The sequence below is a fragment of the Mytilus edulis genome, chromosome 4 (assembly GCF_963676685.1).
Source record: "Mytilus edulis chromosome 4, xbMytEdul2.2, whole genome shotgun sequence".
Classification (NCBI taxonomy): domain Eukaryota; kingdom Metazoa; phylum Mollusca; class Bivalvia; order Mytilida; family Mytilidae; genus Mytilus; species Mytilus edulis.
In genome coordinates this window covers 39,222,981-39,242,933 of record NC_092347.1, presented here as the reverse complement: position 1 = coordinate 39,242,933, position 19,953 = coordinate 39,222,981, and the positions used below count along the sequence as shown (strand labels likewise).

The 19,953-nt window shown below is 30.6% G+C and overlaps 1 protein-coding gene across 1 annotated transcript in view; it reads right to left on the bottom strand.

Moving 5' to 3' along the window:
- The window catches only part of LOC139521857 (focadhesin-like), a 283,557-nt gene that overhangs the window by 5,113 nt on the left and 258,491 nt on the right, over positions 1-19,953 (bottom strand). Inside the window, exons 29-36 of the mRNA XM_071315518.1 lie at positions 19,412-19,489; positions 18,779-18,950; positions 16,076-16,156; positions 7,220-7,345; positions 5,341-5,456; positions 2,069-2,311; positions 1,053-1,252; positions 69-243 (exon numbers count right to left, since the gene is read on the bottom strand). Coding sequence (XP_071171619.1) covers positions 69-243; positions 1,053-1,252; positions 2,069-2,311; positions 5,341-5,456; positions 7,220-7,345; positions 16,076-16,156; positions 18,779-18,950; positions 19,412-19,489 — 1,191 coding nt within the window. The remainder of the gene's footprint in view (positions 1-68; positions 244-1,052; positions 1,253-2,068; positions 2,312-5,340; positions 5,457-7,219; positions 7,346-16,075; positions 16,157-18,778; positions 18,951-19,411; positions 19,490-19,953) is intronic.

Below are 19,953 nucleotides of genomic sequence, written 5' to 3'. Positions count from 1 at the left end.
CACTAATAAGTCTTTTGGTAATTTTATCAAAATGAACTAGAATCTTTGAGATTAATGAATATAGTTACCTGTGCCATTTGAACATCTTTAGAAATTTCCATCACACCATTAGATATATTACGGGTATGTCCTAACAGCTCTAGGAACCACTGGACACACTGAATTGTTCCAGTATAGTCAGACTGACAATGCAATACCTGGTATAATGTACACTGTAATAACCTTGTCACATCAGCAGTGTCTCTGAAATTTATTAAATTAAATATTAAAATAAATATCTATTTTATATGAGATTAAATAATCTGTCCTTACTACTTTATTTTTGACATTTAAATTTTCCTTTATATCATTTGTTGAAAAAAAAAAAAAAATAGAAAAATGATCAAAATGAGGTAAACAAAATATGGGAAGGGTGAAATATGGACACAGGAGACAAAAAAAAGAGGTATATTTTATTCATAGCTGCAACTACAGTAAATCATCACAGTCACATCGTTGAAATCATTTAGTAGACAATAGTCCAAGTTTCATGAATTTGAAATAATACATGTAGTAAGATAAAAACAAGTTCTGTTAACAATACACACATCTAAAAAATCCTTTCATGCTTATTTGAAATATTTGGGATTAAAGATGATTCTTACTGTACTTAAAGTGGTACATAACACTACAGGGAGATAACTCTGTAAAAATTAGCTGGAACTTTTATTCACATTCTATAGAAAAGGAAATATTAAGCTTCTCAATGATGAAAAAATAGTGTTTGTTAAAGAGGGATGACAGATACCAGAGGGACAGTCAAACTCATAGATTGAAAATAAACTGGCAACGCCATGGCTAAAAAATAAAAAGACAAACAGACAAATAATATTACAACAAACTGCTATATATCAAAAGAAATTTTCCAATGAAGTGTGTGGTTCAAGTTTATTGAAACTTTGTATTTTTGTCAAAGGGTCAAAGTAAATATTTTGCCAAATTTTATGAAAGTCAAACCAACCAAACTAATTTTAGTCCAGGTGTTTGTAACCACATTAAACACCATTACTTACAAACTAGTACTGTTGATTGCTTGATCAATACAAGAATTCAAAGTTGCCATGGGTTGTTTCCCTTTAGACACAAGATAACATCTGATGAACATTCCCTTGTAACATGAATCTTCTGTCGTTAAATCATCACTTGTAATCTTGTCGAATATTTGATCTGGCACTTCAGTAAAACATTCTCCAAATATACACATCAAAGATGGCTGAAATTAAAAAAAGAAATTGTGGCATCAAATATAATCTTTACATGTTTTTGAACATCCTGGCACCTTAAATTTGTAGTAGGTGAGATTCTGCAGGTTTTACTTCAAACTCTATGAGAATTCACAATCTTTTTTAACTCCAAAAAAAATGGTGAAAGATACCAGAAAGATATTTAGACCAAGGTCATATATGATCAGGAGATTTGCAAAATTGATATTAAATTAAATTTTAGTGAGTCAACAAAAAATATATTGAATCTGAAATTTTTAGTATTATAAATCAAATGGTAAAACCCCATGATTTGTCCCTGCTTTAACTCTAATATCTAAAGAGATAAACATAATCTAATTATCTGATTGGTCAATCTTCAGATACACACAAATGAAGGTTGATTTCAAATTGCCAAAAGTCTTGATTTGTACTCTCCAAGGACAAAATTTCACCAAAATTTCACACATGGCAATTTTGTGTAGGAATACATGAATATTTGGAAAACATTAATTTATAAAGGATGAGTTATGAATCGGAAAAACAACACACAGTATAGCATGCTTTTTTGACGTTTAAGGAAGCTCTGATTTGTTGTACGAGTCTGAGACAGACAGACTGGGATAGATGGACGGACATACAGTAACTGAATGATTGACTGACTGACAGACAGACAGACTAACATAAACCATTGTATCCCCTCCCTTGATAGCAGGGGTTTAAATACAAATGTATCTTTTTATCTATGAAACTTTATAAATGAATAATATTCATGAGTTCATGAAAGGCTTTTCCTAGATTGCAAAATTGAACAGTACTTTACATACCTCCTTTATATCAAGTTTGTACAGACACTCAAGACACTGATATAATACACTGGTGATTGAATCTGGAGGGTCTGGAACTTGTAATGATTTGTGTAAACCCTTCAGCACTTCCTGTTTGTCCTGCAGATCAGCATACGATAAAATGTCAACTCCTCCTCTTTCTAAAAATGTCTTGATAACAGATGGAGCCACTGATTTGATCAAAACTGGCAAGGCCTTGTATAATGTTTGTTTACAGTTAATCTAAAAAAACCAAAATATAATATCAATAATTTTTGTGATTTTCATTTAAAAAAATATAGTGTGTAAATCTGACAGTGAATCATCAATGAACAAATCATCCTTTTGTCATATTTTTTTTGCATGTGTGTAATTTATCAACATTCTAGCCCATGCTGACCAAATAGATGACCTGCAACCACACATTGGGGCTTATAGAGGCAGAATGTCAGTGTGAAAAAAATGCCATTAACTGTATGTGACTAGACAATTTCAGGCTTATAAGGGTACATTGTAAAAAAAAAAAAAAAAAAAAAAAAAAAAAAAAAAAAAAGTTTTTACAACAATTTCACTTGCAGTGTAGGGCATAGCAACATCTGTTTTGAGGTAAAAACAGGAGTTAGGCAAGGATGTGTGATGTCTTCTCTTCTTTTCAATGTTGTCATTGACTGGGTAATGAGAAAAACAACAGAAGATGCTCCAAGAGGAATAAGATGGAACCTTTCAGCAACACTAGAAGATCTTGATTTTGCTGATGATCTTGCTCTTTTATCTCATACCCACCACCATTTACAAGAGAAGACAAATCGCCTTAATACATTTGCCAGTCAAGTTGGACTTAAAATCAGCCAAACCAAAACAGAAGTCATGACCCTAAACATCAATAACCCAGCTCCTATCCTAGTAGATGGAAAAGATCTTCCCATCACAGAAACATTTACATACCTTGGAAGTACAATAAGAAACGATGGAGGTGCAGGAAATGACATTATGAACAGATTAAACAAAGCCAGAAATATTTTCAGATCATTAAACAATGTATGGAAATCAGCACAGTACAGTAAGAAGACCAAACTTAAACTGTACAGGAGTTGTGTTTTATCTACTCTGCTATACGGATCTGAATGCTGGAGGATGACAGAATTAGACCTAAACAAACTGTCAATTTTCCATACCAAAAGCTTAAGAAGAATCCTACGTATTTTCTGGCCAAATAAAATATCTAATGAAGACCTTTTGAGACAGTGTCATCAAGATAGCATGGGTACAATATTAATGAGAAGGCGTTGGAAATGGATTGGGCATGTCATCAGAAGAGATAGAAATTCCATCACTAGAACAGCTCTACATTGGACTCCAGAAGGAAGGCGTAAGCGAGGAAGACCAAAGAACACATGGAGACGTACTGTAGAAGGAGAACTGAAGACCATGAATAATACATGGGGAACAGTAGAAAAGATGGCCAAAGACAGACAGAAATGGAGAACCTTTGTTGCTGCCCTACATGCCGATGGCATACCGGGCAGTAAGTAAGTAAGTAAGGGTACATTGTCTAAAATTAGCTTTTTGTATAATTATCTAGAACATGAAGAAACAAAACTCTCTGTCATGTTATTATGACATATTTGTTGTGATAGCATTGAAACAAGTTGTTTCGAATACTGCCATGATAATTAGACTGTTTGGTGACAACTTTTATTTAATGATTTAATAAACACACTGATTTACAAATTACCAAATTATTGTATTTTATTGGTGCTTAGTAATCTTTAACAGAGTATTTGAATAAAATTCCAAAGAATCAAATTTACTACTATACAAACAATGCTAAGCTCTGTTTAAGAACATGTACTTTAAACTTGTTGAAATGAAGTTTAAAAGTTTAAAAATTGACAAAGTAAGCATTTAGAGTTCCTTTTTTTTCTTTTTTTATCTATAATTAAACTGAGAGACCATGTCATGTAACAGTTTATAAGCAGTTGTCCTCATATATGCATTTTATACAGTGCATTCATTGTAGATAGATATATACATATATTTCAGTCATTTTCAGACTCCATTTATGAAAATCTGTAGATCAGAGTTTAAAACTTATATTTGATGTATAGTTCTGTGTCCGCAAATGAGAAGTGTGTTAATATCTCTTCTTCACAAATACTTTATCAATTAAATCTCGTTAATTATCATGTTTATAATAGTTAGCAGCATGTTTCTAACAATGACGTTCTACATTTATAAGTCTAGAAATGTCATGGATGGTCACATATGAAGTCATTCTGTTCTGTAGAACTAGAAAATATTTGACCAGACTATTTTCTATTATCTCTATGTCCTTCATTCAGCAATATTGGTTGCAGGCCAGGAAATAAGATGAATGCTTTTAAATATTTCTTCCATCTCTAAGCATTTCTAAAGAAGGTTAATCCAGAAATGTATAATAGACGCAGGAAGTTCAAGTATGTCCGTCTTTAGTTTTTTCACAATCGATGCTTTAGAATTAAAATCAAATTAGGATCATATAATTGATAAAGCTGTCAACATAAGAATAATGTAATGTCTTCATATGCCAACAAGGAGTTCTCAACATACATATTTGGGTATGTTTGTGGGCTGAAGTATAAATTATAGCCAACCCCCATTCATATATTGATTTTTGAAAAAAATCCCTATCATGTATTTCATAGGAATATCATAACCCATTTATATATTTCCCAACTTCGATATTTAATCTGTAACATCTTATTTAAATTCTATCCATATGGGATCATTTGTATTATTTGATAAAAAAATAAGTACACAGTTTTTACAGAAATCTTCAACAGATCTTCTATCCAAAGTTACTTTAGATCTGTGAAATTGCATTCCATTAAAAAAAAATTACATTCCAGAAAAGTGACCCATTCCAGTGGCACATTAGGGTATACCTTTATATAGAAAAGAAACCCTCCCTGTATATGCCTTATAACAAAAAGTTTAAATTAAACTTATTTGAATGGTTCATTTCAGAAATTGAAATAACAGGTCCATAACATGTATCAAAATTTTGCATGGTCTATGTCATATGCTTATACCAACATGTTTCTAAATCATTTCTGTATATGAAATAGTCTAATTCAAAAATGTAATACCTTATGGGAATGCCACTGTTTTTGACATTCTGATTGGTTAAAATGCTATTTTCAAAATTACAGAGACTGCAGAATTTAGTTAATGATACAAGGAAAAAAAATTAACTTCCAGAATTGATCAATTAAACAAAAACAACAGCTTACACTTAATGTGTTAAATAGTGGCGCTGTCATCCAGGAGGATAAAAACATGACAGCTGTTGGTGAGGCAGTACTCTGATTAACAGCTAACTGTAGGCATAGTTTCTGTACTTCATCACCTGAATAGAGAAAAAAAAAACAATTTAAAAAAGCATTATGGAAATTAATGTAATGAACAAATGTTAGGTAATGAAATCAAGATTGCTCTTGCAGGTACGAGTGAATTGTGCAATATTTATCAGCACCATTTTAATTTGTAAGAGTACTGTGACCTTCATTTTTGGTAACACTCTGTAAGATTAAAAACTATCTGTCACCCTTGCAAAAATAATCATCAATATAGAATTAAGCCATTGTAAAAGTATATCACCCACTGAGTTTTTATCAAAGAGTTTTTTTAGGGGTGTTGCGTGACCATTTTTAGGTTTTTGCATATTGTTTAAGCAGAATAATATTTGCTTATTCATCCTTTTTATCTTGGTCATGTTTGTCTGTCCTTATTCTTACTACCAGTAATCAAATTGATAACTCCCTTAGTAATTCATACTTTTTTTTTAAGAAGTAGGGCATATGAATTTGAAAATGAATAAGGAATGTCTGCCATTCATGAAGTAACAACAACAAAATCCTAGACTGACTTTCGTCATGAAATAAAAAAGAAAGGAAGTAGAGGAAGTTTATTAGTTTATATTTCTGCTAAAAGATAATTAGAGTATATTTTCTATGTAAAAGCCTAAAATGTCTACAGGGCATAGTCTTGATGAAAAGATAGTTTGGAATAACAGGAACAACATAAGAAATCAACATGTTTGTTTAAAAAATTAAACTTTAAAAAGAAAGGGATGAGCTGCGATTTTAATTTAAATCTTACGAAAAGTTGCCTACTTAAATTATGACACAAGACATCTATACACTCCTACTCCATGTGTTTTCAAGAAGTTGGTTAACACTGCTACAAAAAAATCAAATAAATATGAAAAAGAAGATGTGGTATGATTGCCAATGAGACAACTATCCACAATAGACAAAATGACACAGACATTAAAAACTATAGGTCACCATACAGCCTTCAACAATGAGCAAAGCCCATATCGCATAGTCAGCTATAAAAGGTTGTTTTCATTGATTGCCAATAGACTTTATTTGTTGTCTCTGAGGAAAAAATGTGACCAAAATTACAAACATGGCCATTTTGTGTCAGAATATATGATCGTTTGTTAAAAAGAAAATTGATGAGTGATAACAAACAGGTTTATCTATAAAATAAAAGTTTCAAAAGAAAGGAATGAGCCACAATTTAAATTAAATCTATGAAAAGTTGCCTACTTAAACTCGAGAATCTTCACTCCTACTGAAAGTTATTTTGTGTCAATATAATCATGCTAAACAAGGTCGGAATCATCCTTGAACACTTAACTTTTCTGCAAATTAAGGTTTACAGCAAATTTAATTTCAACCCTTAATGTCTGAGTCTTTATTCCAATTTAAGAAACATTAATTTTCGGGCCAAATTAGGCATACAGCCTCGTCATTGAATGTTGATGATTTTTCTAGTTTTGCCCTTCTTCTAAAATTTCTTAAATACGATTAAATCTTTAATAAATTAAAAAAATATGTAGGTATGTAGCCATTTATAGCTGACTTTGTGATATTGGCTTTGCTAATTTTTAAGGCCGCACAGTAAACTATTGTTGCTAATGTCTGTGTCAAACACAATCAATTGTGCAATCTATCAGTCAGACCATCAATACCTATATTTAAGATATATGGAGAAAAATACCCAGAAACAGTTTTCTTTTTATACCTTATGCATGGTAATAAAAAAAAAATAACAAGTTAATTTAATTCAAAATGTATACAGCTTTGCTATAGAAATAAATACCAAAATTAATCCTCATCAGTGGAGTAAGAATACCAGCCCAGTTCACAGGTGGCAGCACTCTTGTGACCTCCTCCTGTATAGAGGTCAAGGTTATCTGTACCAGTTCTGGTGGTATAGATTCTGGACCTGTAAAATAGTCACATGTATATTATTATTTAAGTCATCGATTTGAATTTTTGGTAAGATAATAGTTGATTTAGCAGTGATTCCAATTAAAAAGGCCCTTAGCAAACAAAGTCTAATGATTCAATATATCTGAAGGACTGCATGATCTGTTAACTGTATGCAATTATTTCTTTTTTAGATGGCACAGATTTTCCCCGATTGCTCATTGTTGAAAGCAGTAAAGTGTAATATGAGAAAAGTAGATCTGAGGTATGAGGTCAATGAGACAGCAAGTCAATGACAGATAAACTAAAAAGGAGATATGTGGTATAAGGACAAAGAGGACACATAAACTGAAATGGAGATCTTTGCAAGTCAAGGTCATATGAACAGAAAACAACTCAGGGTCACATAATCTAATAAAATGCTTCACTGAGTGCAGCTTGATACAACCGCAGAGGTTGAACCCTGAACAGTTGGGCCAAACTTGGACACAATATTCAAGCTTGATACTGTCTGAATTTGGATTGTTATTAAATTTTTTACATAACATAGGTTTCTGACACAAAACAAATATCAAGATCTTACAAATCTATTGCACAATACTGTCTAGATTTCTTCTTGAAACTTTATAAAAATTTTGAAAAAAAAATGAAACCCTTGAATAAATTGGAACCCCCAAAACTCCATCCCTGCCTTTCCTTTGTAGTATGGAAACATGTAGTAAAATTTAAGAGAGATCCATACACTTAAACACAAGTTATTATCTAGAAACTATAGATATATGCTCGTTTTTGGCCCCATTTTGGCCCTAATTCCTGCATGAATGGGGCAATAACTCCCAAACTCAATCCAAGCCTTCCATTTATGACAGGGAACCTTGTGGTGCAATGTAGATAGATCCATACTCTTACATACAAGTTATTGTCCAGAAACTTCAAAAATGCTTGTTTTTGGCCCCTTTTTTGCCCTTAATTCCTAACCTGTTTGCACCATAACCCGCAAAATGTATCCAAACCTTCTACTTGTTGAATTAAACATTGTGGAACAAATTCAGACCAATTGAAATACTTATACACAAGTTATTATCCTGAAATCAATCCCAACCTTCCTTTTGTAGTATTGAACCTTCTTATAAAATGTCAAAGAGATCATTTCATGTAAACTAAAGTTATTGTCCGGAAACCAATGTGTCTTCAGAAGACGCAGACAACAACATCATACCATTATACAATCCCAAAATTTTTTTTGCAGTCGTATAAGAAGGAAATCCGTGGTATAAGTCATTGACCTCTTTCAACAATCGCTTTTTAATTATGACGTCAATTTTTTATATTGTGAAACAATATTTTACAGAAACTAGTGGGAAAACTGTTAAAACCAGGATTTCTTTTTATCCCACATTCAATTTATATACAAAGTGTTATGAAAACAAAGACTTAGCAAAAAAAATGAAAAAAAGAAATTCTGCATTGTAATTATAGTGCATAAACTCCCTTCAAAGTTCTATAGAAAAGTATTCATGATAAAACGATTTGCCTAAGGGGAAATAACTCTTTAATTTACATTGAAAAGCATGATATCTGTTTCCTGTTCTTTAAATATATTAACTTTTAATAATCAAAGGTCAGACATTTTGATGAGCATATATTGTTCTGCATGTATCTTCCATCACAATACATGTCATAAGATGGTCTTTAATGACATCCTTTCATTTCATCATGCATATAAAATTTCATAAGAATTTGTTTACCATAAGTCAATGTCCTGAAAATATGTATTCCTTTAGTTCGTTTAAAAGTACTTGATACCTTTAAAGTAAAGAATTAAATTGCAGTTCCTAGGGAGTTTCAGAGGTGATTTAAGCTCTTGACATAAATGGTACTTTGTAGGTTAGACTGATAGGTCACAAAAACATTTAGGGGTATATTTTCAGCCGAGAATCTTTCAATCTGAAGGGGATTTGTCTATTTAAACTAGTTGTTATTCCAAAATACAGTACAAATGTTGATACATAACTTTTGATCATTTAAATAATTTAGATTGAAAAAAAGAATGAATTAAGACATTCTTTCCAGTTTATTATGAATGGTGCATGAACAACTTTTGATTTCATTTAAAGACAATATGATAAACTTCTTTAAGAAATCTGTCTGTGAGAAAGTTTACCAGACTAAGTTAATCAACTCTCGGAAATCAGTCTGAGTAACTTTAGAAAAAAACAATTGTCTTAAACACTTCCTTTGCAAAGCTTACAACTAGATGGATGTTTATCATGAAGCTGGAACAAAAGTGAATACTAAGTTGATGATGATGTACTTTTTTTATTCTATTCAAAATTAGATTGCAGTTAGGCAAAAATTGTTAATGCAAATGTTACAGTTTGAACATGCATAATGAAAAATGTCAACTCAAAGTTACTTCAAACTAAGTTAAAGTTGAATTCCTTTTTTTTGTATTGTTTTTACAATTAGAGTACAAAACTGAAAAAGAGTTTAAAACAAGGAATTATTTGAATCTGGAACAATTTTGAATTCTGGAAAAACTTATGAGAAATTTATGATGAAATTAACCCAACTAAATAGGGTTAGTTATATAGTTCATACTGAAATGATAATGAAAGTAAAATTAACCTTAGCCATGCATATGGCTAGCATGGCTAACCCTATTAAGTTGGATTAGTTTTCATCATATTTTTCTTATCAATTTTCCAGAATTCAAAATTATTCTAGATTCAAATAATTGAATACCCATGATAAAAAAAAGACATTACTCCAAAAGGCAAATATTTAACTTCAGCAAATAACCTTTGAACACAGAACACTAGATCATGTCGTCTATAAAATAATCACAAAGATTTAAAAATAAGTTAATTAGTTTTGATAACATACAAATGAGTATATGTTTAGCAGTGATAATAGTAAGACGCAGTTTTCCGAAATTTTTTATCCATAAACAAGGCTGACTTTATATTCAGACATCTTAACCTTTAAACTAAACTTTTTCTAGATACAAGTTCATCCTATTTTATAAGGGATATTTATCAATGGCAGGCACTTGGAGAAGTGGATGTTCTAGACAAATCCTTATAGTCATATCAGTCTATCAATAATTCTTTAAATCTTATTTTTCCTTTATCCAAGTAAAAGGTTTTAAACTAGCCATAACAAAGGGTTCAATGACCTCGTTTTCGATTTAAAAAATTTTTTTTTTTTAAATTAGGAAATCTTGACTTCTGGTTACAAACAGAATTGTATTTTTATAAAAGTTAAAATATCATAAAAATTGCCTGTTTTGTTAACCTTGTTGTTTGAAGAAATTGTTTTATTGATATACTCATCTTCTGAAGAACAAATAATAACCATATGTTGCTATAAAAAAGTTCCTGGCTTTTTTTATGGTAAAATATCTATAAAAAAAATCCAATATTGTAAACAATTTACAATCGATCAATGTTTTCTTGTTGAGATTTCAGTAGTATATTGTTTTTATTTAATAAAATAAACAAAATAAGAGAATAAAATCTAAAGGTCACTGTAAAATGAGTTATTTTGATAGAAATTAGGCACAAAAACAGAAATGGTTTTAGTAATTAATTGGAAGAACATTGCACCAACTATAAATGCAACGTAAAAACACATTAACCATGTTGACAATGATGTCACAGGATATGGACGAATTAAATTCCCTCTATTTGATGTATTGATGTATTTTTTTAATTTTTTTTTGCAATTGCTATAAATGAACATAAGATACACCAATTCACAGTTGATGCTATGAAAAAGTACAGGCAAGCGCAAAATGACGTATGAATTTTTTTTATAAATGTATGATTTGACAGGTGTTTTTTTTGTCAGATTCATTAGAATTGAGATAACAAAATTGAATTTTAAGCTTGGACAGCATCAATTGGCGATTTGATGATCGCAAATACCGTTTTACTGGCTTTGCAGATGTGAAGCCTGTAAACTTCATTTGAAACCATCAAATTACCAATTGATGTCATCAGTTTAAAATAAAATACAGTTATCAAGTGCACCTTAAGTGAAAGAGTACACATATTTTTTTCTGAATTCAGAACTATAAAATGTAGATAACTGTTGTGTTTCATAACAGTTGACAACTATTATTAGGTCTCCTTCAACAATAAACCAGTGTTACCTCTTGAAGCAAATAAAATTATTATCTTTTACATAATCCAGATAGAAAATCAATCGCTATGTACTTTCAAATAAAAATAAGATGTCAATATAAGATACATGTAGCTTCGCTGAAGTAAAAGGTACAATGTGAACATTCTCATCCTTCTGGTTTTGAAAATTAAAAAGTTCATAAATCTTTTCAATAAAATCTCTTAGATGTTCAAAAGACATTTTTGGTACACCTGTAAACTTTATTTAATTTGCTAAAAACTATCTTTACTCTAAATTACTCCAATTTAAGGTCAATTATGTCAATTTTCATAGTGCAATAGACATTTCTATACTGAAGTTTAAAGATTATATTATCCTATTCACTTATCAATGAAATTGGGATTATTCTAAATCATAGAAGGATTTTACTGTGTCTTTTGTTTAAAGTCATAAGAAACCTCAAATCAAAAAAAATAATGCTTATGTTTTTTTATAACTCAATGGATAGTTGAATGTAAATATACTTTTTTCTGAAGAAAATTCTTTAGTTTATTCATATTTAGAAGAAATTTACTTTATTTTAATTGCTTCCCAATTCCCCCGACATATTTTCCGTATGCAAAGTGACCTCAGTGTGACCCATCTCGTAAAAAAATGGTGATCACAATACGCATGGATGTCCTTAAAATAAACTATTATCTGAATTTACATGTTAAACACGTGCTCAATTTTCATGCTTTTTGTTGATTTTTTGTCGATTGTTGACAAACAGGTGACAATCATAAAACTTCGGCTTCAAAACACGAACTTTAATTACCTGCCATATTTTCACAACAACACTGACTGATTGAAAAAAAAAATGATGATTATACGAAACTAACACGAAAAAAATTATAAATTCGTGCACAGAAGACTAAGTTATGATGTTTGTATGCATTGGTTCAAGAATTGGTAGAACATTATTTTTCACCGGTCACTCGTTTCTTATGACTTTAAACTTTCAATTGTTTACACAAGATTCAGAAGTGTCGAACGAGTACACATATTTTTTCTGAACTAACAAATGTATAAAGCCGATAAACTGTCCTGTTTCATAGCAGTTGACAACTATTATTAGGTTTCCTTCAATAATAAACCTCCTGAAACATATAAAATTACAATTTTTACATAATCCAGATGACAATTGAATTGTTATGTAATTTCAAAAGGTTATTCAAGAGCACTCTCAATATTTCATTTTATAACTGTCACTCCAAACTTTCTGACTTGGAGATCAGTTGCAAACAAACATACAAGCTTTTTTCGTCAGTTAACGAACATTTTCCTTTGTTGTACAAAAAAAAAATATAATAAAAATACTGAACTCTGAAGAAAATTCAAAAACAGAAAGTCTTTAATCATATGGTAAAATAAAAAACTCAAACACATCAAACCAATGGATAACAAAAACAGTGACTTTAAATTCAAAGTTTCCAGTTCCTCATAAGTGAGTGAGTGTTAAATTTCTAGTTTCTCGTTTTATATATAGATTAGACCTTTGGTTTTCCTGTTTGAATAGTTTAACAATAGTCATTTTTAATTGGGGCCCGTTATAGCTTGCTGCTTGGTGTAAGCTATATGGCTACATGTTGAAGACCATACTTAGACCGAGATTGGTTTACTTTTACAAAATGTGACTTGGATGGAGAGTTGTCTCATTGACACTCATGCCACATCTTCTTATATCTATTAAGTATTTATATTTTTGTTCTTTTAAGTGCATGTATATATGACTCTTATCAGTGTGGATAGTTTCATTAATGCCATAAAACAATGGACTACCGGTAAGTTTAAATTGTATTAAAATCACCCATGGTAGTTTGAATGTGAAAAATGTCCATACCAACAAAAATCTATTCAGTTTTAACCCAGTTTCTTGAAGAGTTCTTTTCTAACAAATATTTCTGTTGTTAGACTTAGTTAGTGTAAGTTGAGGTCAATTCAAGAACTGTGTTGTACCTAAGTTAGTCTCATTGTAATGTGATACTCAGATTTTAGTTTAATTCTTACTGAATTTAAATTCAAAAGCATTGAACTTGTAGTAGTTTGGCTGTTATCCTATCCAGCTGTTATCCATACGAAATAACACAAATGCAATAAATTCATTTTATTTTCAAAGATCTGAATTATATGATTTTTTTACATTTTAAAGATTCTTTAAAGATCAGTAGGTCAAGTGTTTTATCTAACTAAATTATAATCTTTTTTTAAACACATTCCCTGAAACCTTTGGTGGCTTCAAAGTCTGAAATATCTCTTACTAAATAACTTCTATGAACTTGAATATTATAGTCTTTTTATCTTTATTGTATTAGGTGAATTTTAATAATGCCATGTGTTTTTCTTGTACTTATATATTCCTGATTAGTCCCAGATTACTCTGACATCCAACGGCTGTTTTACCAGACAAGCTGGGGCCGTGGGACAGCCCCAGCTTGTCTGGCAAAACAGCCGTTGGACTTCAGAGTAATCTCGGACGAATTCCTGATCTATTCAAATTTCAGACACAGTTTGAGGTTAGTTAAATATCTATGGTTTAAATACACGACTAAGTAAAAGGAAGTGAGAACACAAATATTATAAAAAAAAACACATCTTCTTCAATGTTTCAGATAAATATAGGATAATTTTACATGATCTATAATATCCTCTTTGCATGGGTTTTCACGCTTTTATGAATGCACATGGTAAGCGATGGAATTTAGTTCTAATACCCAAAGTGAATGGAGGGGTTGGTAGGATTTAAGGTGGCTCGGGACCATTCAACTGCGCATAATTTCAGGCATGAATAACCAAAGTATTTGACGTAAATTCTATATATTTTTTTAAAATATTTTGATTGATTAGAAATGTTGAATCATTGTAGTTATGTGACTAATAGAATATTTTCGTTATTATCCGTATGTGTTAAAGGGTCAAGATGACATTTCACCCATTTTCACCATTTTCCCGCCAAAATTTTGGTCTTAAGGCAAAATATTTTTTTTTCCTTATCCGTGACCTATGTTTTTTATTTGCTCATTCTTTGAAGCTATAGTTCACCTTTTTATATTACAGTTTTGGACCAAGTGTCATAGAACGTTTTTTTGATATTCCAATAAAAATATGTCAAGACCTCTATTTTCCCTATCATTTCATTGAAAAATGGTCCCTTTTACATAATAGTTTAAAAGTAAAATTTTGAGCTAAAATGGTCCGTGACGCCCTATTTTTTTTCGACCAATTTGATTCACTTTCTGTAAAGTATAAAATAACAAAAAATACGGCACTTCTGATAGAAATTTCGAATAGGCCCGAGCCAGCATAAGTATAACTTTAAACTATTAGAAGTGAGGCCCCTCATGGGGGGGTCCTAGTAATCACATAATCACCATTTTTTTGCCAATATAATCACATAATCATTAAATATTTGCTATCTTTAGTAATCAAATAATCATAAACTAAAAATACAGTCATAGGTAATCAAATAATCATGAAATTTGGCTTAATAATCAAATAATCATTAAAAAAACGGCCAAGTAATCACATAATCAAAAACCCCATGAGGGCCCTCAGAAGTTTGGGGCATATAAATGTTGAAAATATGCCACACAGCACTATGTTTTGACCTTTGAATAAAAAGTAGAGCATATCAACTGTCTATTCTAGGATATAATTTTTTATAAAACTTCATAGTAAAGACAATAACAATCAAAACCAAGGAGTAAACAAAGACTCAAAAAAACAAAGGACATTTACATCAACAGTTATAAATAATAAATAAGAAACAACACAAACTCCACTTAAAACTGGGAGTGAAATCAGGTGCTCCAGAAGGTGGCAACGTTTTAACTGTAAAGGGAGTTTAAATTTATTTGTCTTGAAAGAGGCATATCTTCAATCTATTCACTATTCACAAGTTTATATTTAAGTAACAATTAGTTTTCCTGGAAAATGCCATGTCAATGGCATTATTTCAGCATCTAGAAAGTAAAAATGTACACTTACATGTTCTTCTGACAAGCAGAACAACTCCTTCAAAATATTTTATTCAGTTCAATTTTGAACTTCAATCTACACATAAAAAATCAATCCAATTCATACAATGAATCAAATTGTACATACTTGTACAAACTAAATATCTACATTACAGTTTACTGTCTCAAGGTTCCCAACACAAATGATTTCATAATTTGCAGTGACAGATCTGGTAATTTTGAAGTAAAAGGTGCAGGCAGTACTGTTAAGTGTAAGGCACAGATTCAGTAAATTGTTGAGATCCAAAAAGGCTGCTGAAAAGATCAGGGGACAGGCTAATTGTCGAATTACCATTGTTACCAAGGTCACCTAAGGTTTTGTTAGTAACAAGTTAAACATCGAACTAAATAACTGTTGTTTTTTTATGTAAAAGTAAGATAAGAAATTGTACCCATCACTGTTTAAATTCAATACCATTTCAATTTTGTTAATAAGAGCATGGTTTTCAATTTAGCACAGTTCCCTATAAGTTTCCTCTTAATCTTCTACGTCTTAAAATGTTTCATTTTTATTAGTACATCTAGCTTTGTTGAACTTCGTTATATAAACAATAATTACGTACCAACTTTAGAAGCTTCCAGAAGACAGTCTGTGAGAGCCCTTACGAAGCTGTGTTCCGGCAAATACGAATAGTTGGGTGGAACTGTAATTGAAAATATAAAAAGTACACAGAATTATATCATACATTTTTTTAGTGAAAAATAGGTGAAAGGAAATTAATCTACAATCTAAGAGTCTTGAGGATGAAAACAATCTAATTAAAGTTAAATCTCAGCACTTTTTTTTTAATTTTTGGTTGCTGCGTGGGTGCTAACCAAGGATAAAAAATGGGAGAGTACAGAGATTTAATTTTAATCAGATTGAGGTTAAAGAAAAGTCCAGACTTAATTATGATGCATCATTAGAAAGAAAAAACGTCAATGCTTACAAGGTAGTTATGCTGGCAAGTTCATGACACTTAGGAACAACGGAAAATAGTTTTGCCCTGCAGGACATAAATTCAATAAGTCTTAAAAATAAATGTATAATATAACTCCATGTTTTTGTTCTGCAATTCCAAGTTCTGGCTGGATCATCAGTTTGCCAAAAAATTCCACCTAAACATGTGGTAGTGGCTGTCTTAAATGCAATGAGATCAGAGTTTTTTGGCTCCATGTTGAAGATCTCGCTATGACTAAGATTATAAAAACAGCAATTTAAATGCTTTTTCTTGATTGTTGTATGTTTTTTGCTGTGAATGTTTTTATTTTGTGTCATGAATGAATACCTCATATCCTTTCTTTTCTATTCTATCAAATGAAAAATTTCTTTTAAAAATTTGAAAAAATTAACCAAATTCTAGCCCCTCCATCCCCCTAAAATCTACATTATAATCATAAAAAAAATCCTTTGTAATTAGTTATTTCCCTGAAAACAATTAAAGTAAATATATTTCAAGAAACTAAAGCTCTTTTACATGACAAATAAAAGAAAGATATTTTGTATAGTTTAGATTTTTCTTAATACGAAAATAGATACTCTAACCTTGACATTTTAGTCAAATAATTAATTGATTTCATTAAAGTATTTTTGAATCACATTGATTTAAAGTTTCCGTCATATTGTAATTATTTTAAAAGGAAAATTCTATCATTCATACTTTGCAATTACATTTATTTATTTTTTGTTAATTATTTTCTATAAAATTGACATGCCAATTTTTTTCTAACATCTTAAATGTCCTGTGTTATTATTTTATATTTTTTATTGAAAATTAATGTTTACAAAATCAATTTGTATTCATATTTTTATCCCTAAAGAGTCAATAAATATAATAAGATTTTTTTTTAAGTCATCTAACATTTTTTATTCAATTTATAAAGATAAATCTATAAATTTAAATTATTAAGCTGTCAAATTAATGTATTTATATTACAATAGATTTCACTTTGACATATGTATTGTACATAAGGAACTCATCTGATAAGAAAATTATTTGAAATTCAGTAGTGCGGGACATTTGATAATTATAAGCAAAAAAAACCAAAAGCATTTCAAAAAGTGTGTCTCCTCTCAGACATGCCAACTTTCCAGAATTTTTTCCTTTGAAGTATAATTTCTACACTCTGTTTCCATAGAATATATAAAAAAGAAGATGTGGTATGATTGCCAATGAGACAACTATCCACAAAAGACCAAAATGACACAGACATTAACAACTATAGGTCACCATATGGCCTTCAACAATGAGCAAAGCCCATACCTCATAGTCAGCTATAAAAGGCCCCGATAAGACTGTATTAAACCTTAGGTCGTTAGTTTTTTCGTTTGAATTGTTTTAAATTTGTTATTTCAGGGCTTTTTATAGCAGGCTATATGATATGGGCTTTGCTTATGGTTGAAGGCTGTACTGTGACCTTTATTTGTTAATATCTGTGTCATTTGGTGTCTTGTGAAGAGTTGTCTCATTGGCAATCATACCCAATCTTCTTTTTTTATTTATAACATTTAATCTTATCGAAACAAAAAATTCCCTAATTAACAGATTTGTATTTTGATAATCTCAGTCTTTCTACAGATATAGGAAGATGTGGTGTGAGTGCCAATAAGACAACTCTCCATCAAAATAACAATTTGTAAAAGTAAACCATCATAGGTCAATCTACGGCCTTCAACACGGAGCCTTGGCTCACACCGAATAATAAGCTGTAAAGGGCCCCAAAATTACTAGTGTAAAACCATTCCAACGAGAAAACCAACAGTCTAATGTATGTTTGTGGTCATATATACACTAATTTGAAATACAAACATTTTTTTTTGCTCTATCATATATATATTATATATACTAATTTTGGTGACACAGTATATTGCAAATTAATTGGTACTCCAATGGGAACAAACTGTGTCCCTCCTACTGCATATGCGTATCTATACTGTTATATATTATCATATATGGCCACCATTATAAAAACAACATGAAACACCACCTGATAAAATATTTTCAACAATACCTCCAGATGTTTAGACACAATTAATATCCATTTCTTGGCGGTATATTTCATTGCATGAATAATTGTCTTAAAGGATGAATGACACATTGTAAAAACTTTTGTGCCAAATTTTTCATGATTTAACATTATAATTCCCCATTAATGGACAAAATTCACATTTGTACATGAAGACTTATCAAGAGGCAGCATAAATGCCAGTACAAAAAATATGTTATTCAGTGCTTTAATTTTTTTTTATAAAAAATCTATATATATGTTTGACCTTAAAGACCTACCACTTGCTCTAGTCTCAGCCACAGCACAGGCAGACAAGTACAGATGTCCTAACATCCAAGAACAGTTACTCTGTATTCCAAAGTTATCTCCCTTTAATACAGTATCCATGGCATGTTTGATAATTACATCTACATTTACATCCCCACCTAACATGGAAGTATTACTTTGTACCTGAAAATAAAATTCTTGTTGTGTGATGTTATCTATGATAACATTTATGTTTGACACTAACATGAAAACAACTTTGATTCAGTATTCAGATGTGCAATCTTTACTTTTATATGTAATTTTTTTTCATCTACTTTAAGAGGTAGACCTTTGTTAAGTTACATGCCTCTTAAAATGGCTGCCCCCATTTTCAACTCCTGCTGTACATCTGTGTCAAGGATTACCATAAATATATTTTAAATGTCAGTTTCTACAGACTATTTTAATTATTCAAGCACCCCTAAAACACATTGATGTAACTGACTACTACAAATCACATCACTGGTTCAAAGAGTTATCCCCCATAAACACAGAATTACTCACCCGTGAAACACCTTTGAATAATAGCTAATGACTCATTTCAGCAGGACTTTGGGTCATTCTTGTCAGAAAAAAACCCACTAACTTTTTTTTTTTTTACTCACTGGAATCAAAGTCCTTTCAGATCCAACCAAAGCTATCAAGCCATTTAAACAGGCCAAAGTCACCATGGAATCTTCTTCCTGTAAATAAATACATTACATTATAATACATTATTGTGATTGGCTAACAGCAATCTCGCATCATTCTGAAGTTAACATTCACTTCAAAATAAAATGCAACATTCATGATGACACTAACTGTCACAATAAAGAACACAGGTAATTTTAATAAAAGAAAAACTTTAAAAAATCGTGTTTTCATGATCCTAGCAAAAAAATAAAATTACAATGTATAAGTATTGAATACTTCTTTTAGTAATTTTATAGGGTTGTAAACGAGTTGACTGTACGCATGTTTTTAGAATGAAGCGCTTTCACGCTTCATACAAAATTTATTTCGGTCAACCCAATAAGTTTACAAAAAAAGCCTGTAGTTCTTAAATAAAAATTCAATTCAGTTGTAATGTACTGGAGCAGGAAAACTTGACATCACTTAATAAGATTTTACCACTTTAATAAATATCTACTCAATCTTAAAAGCTTTC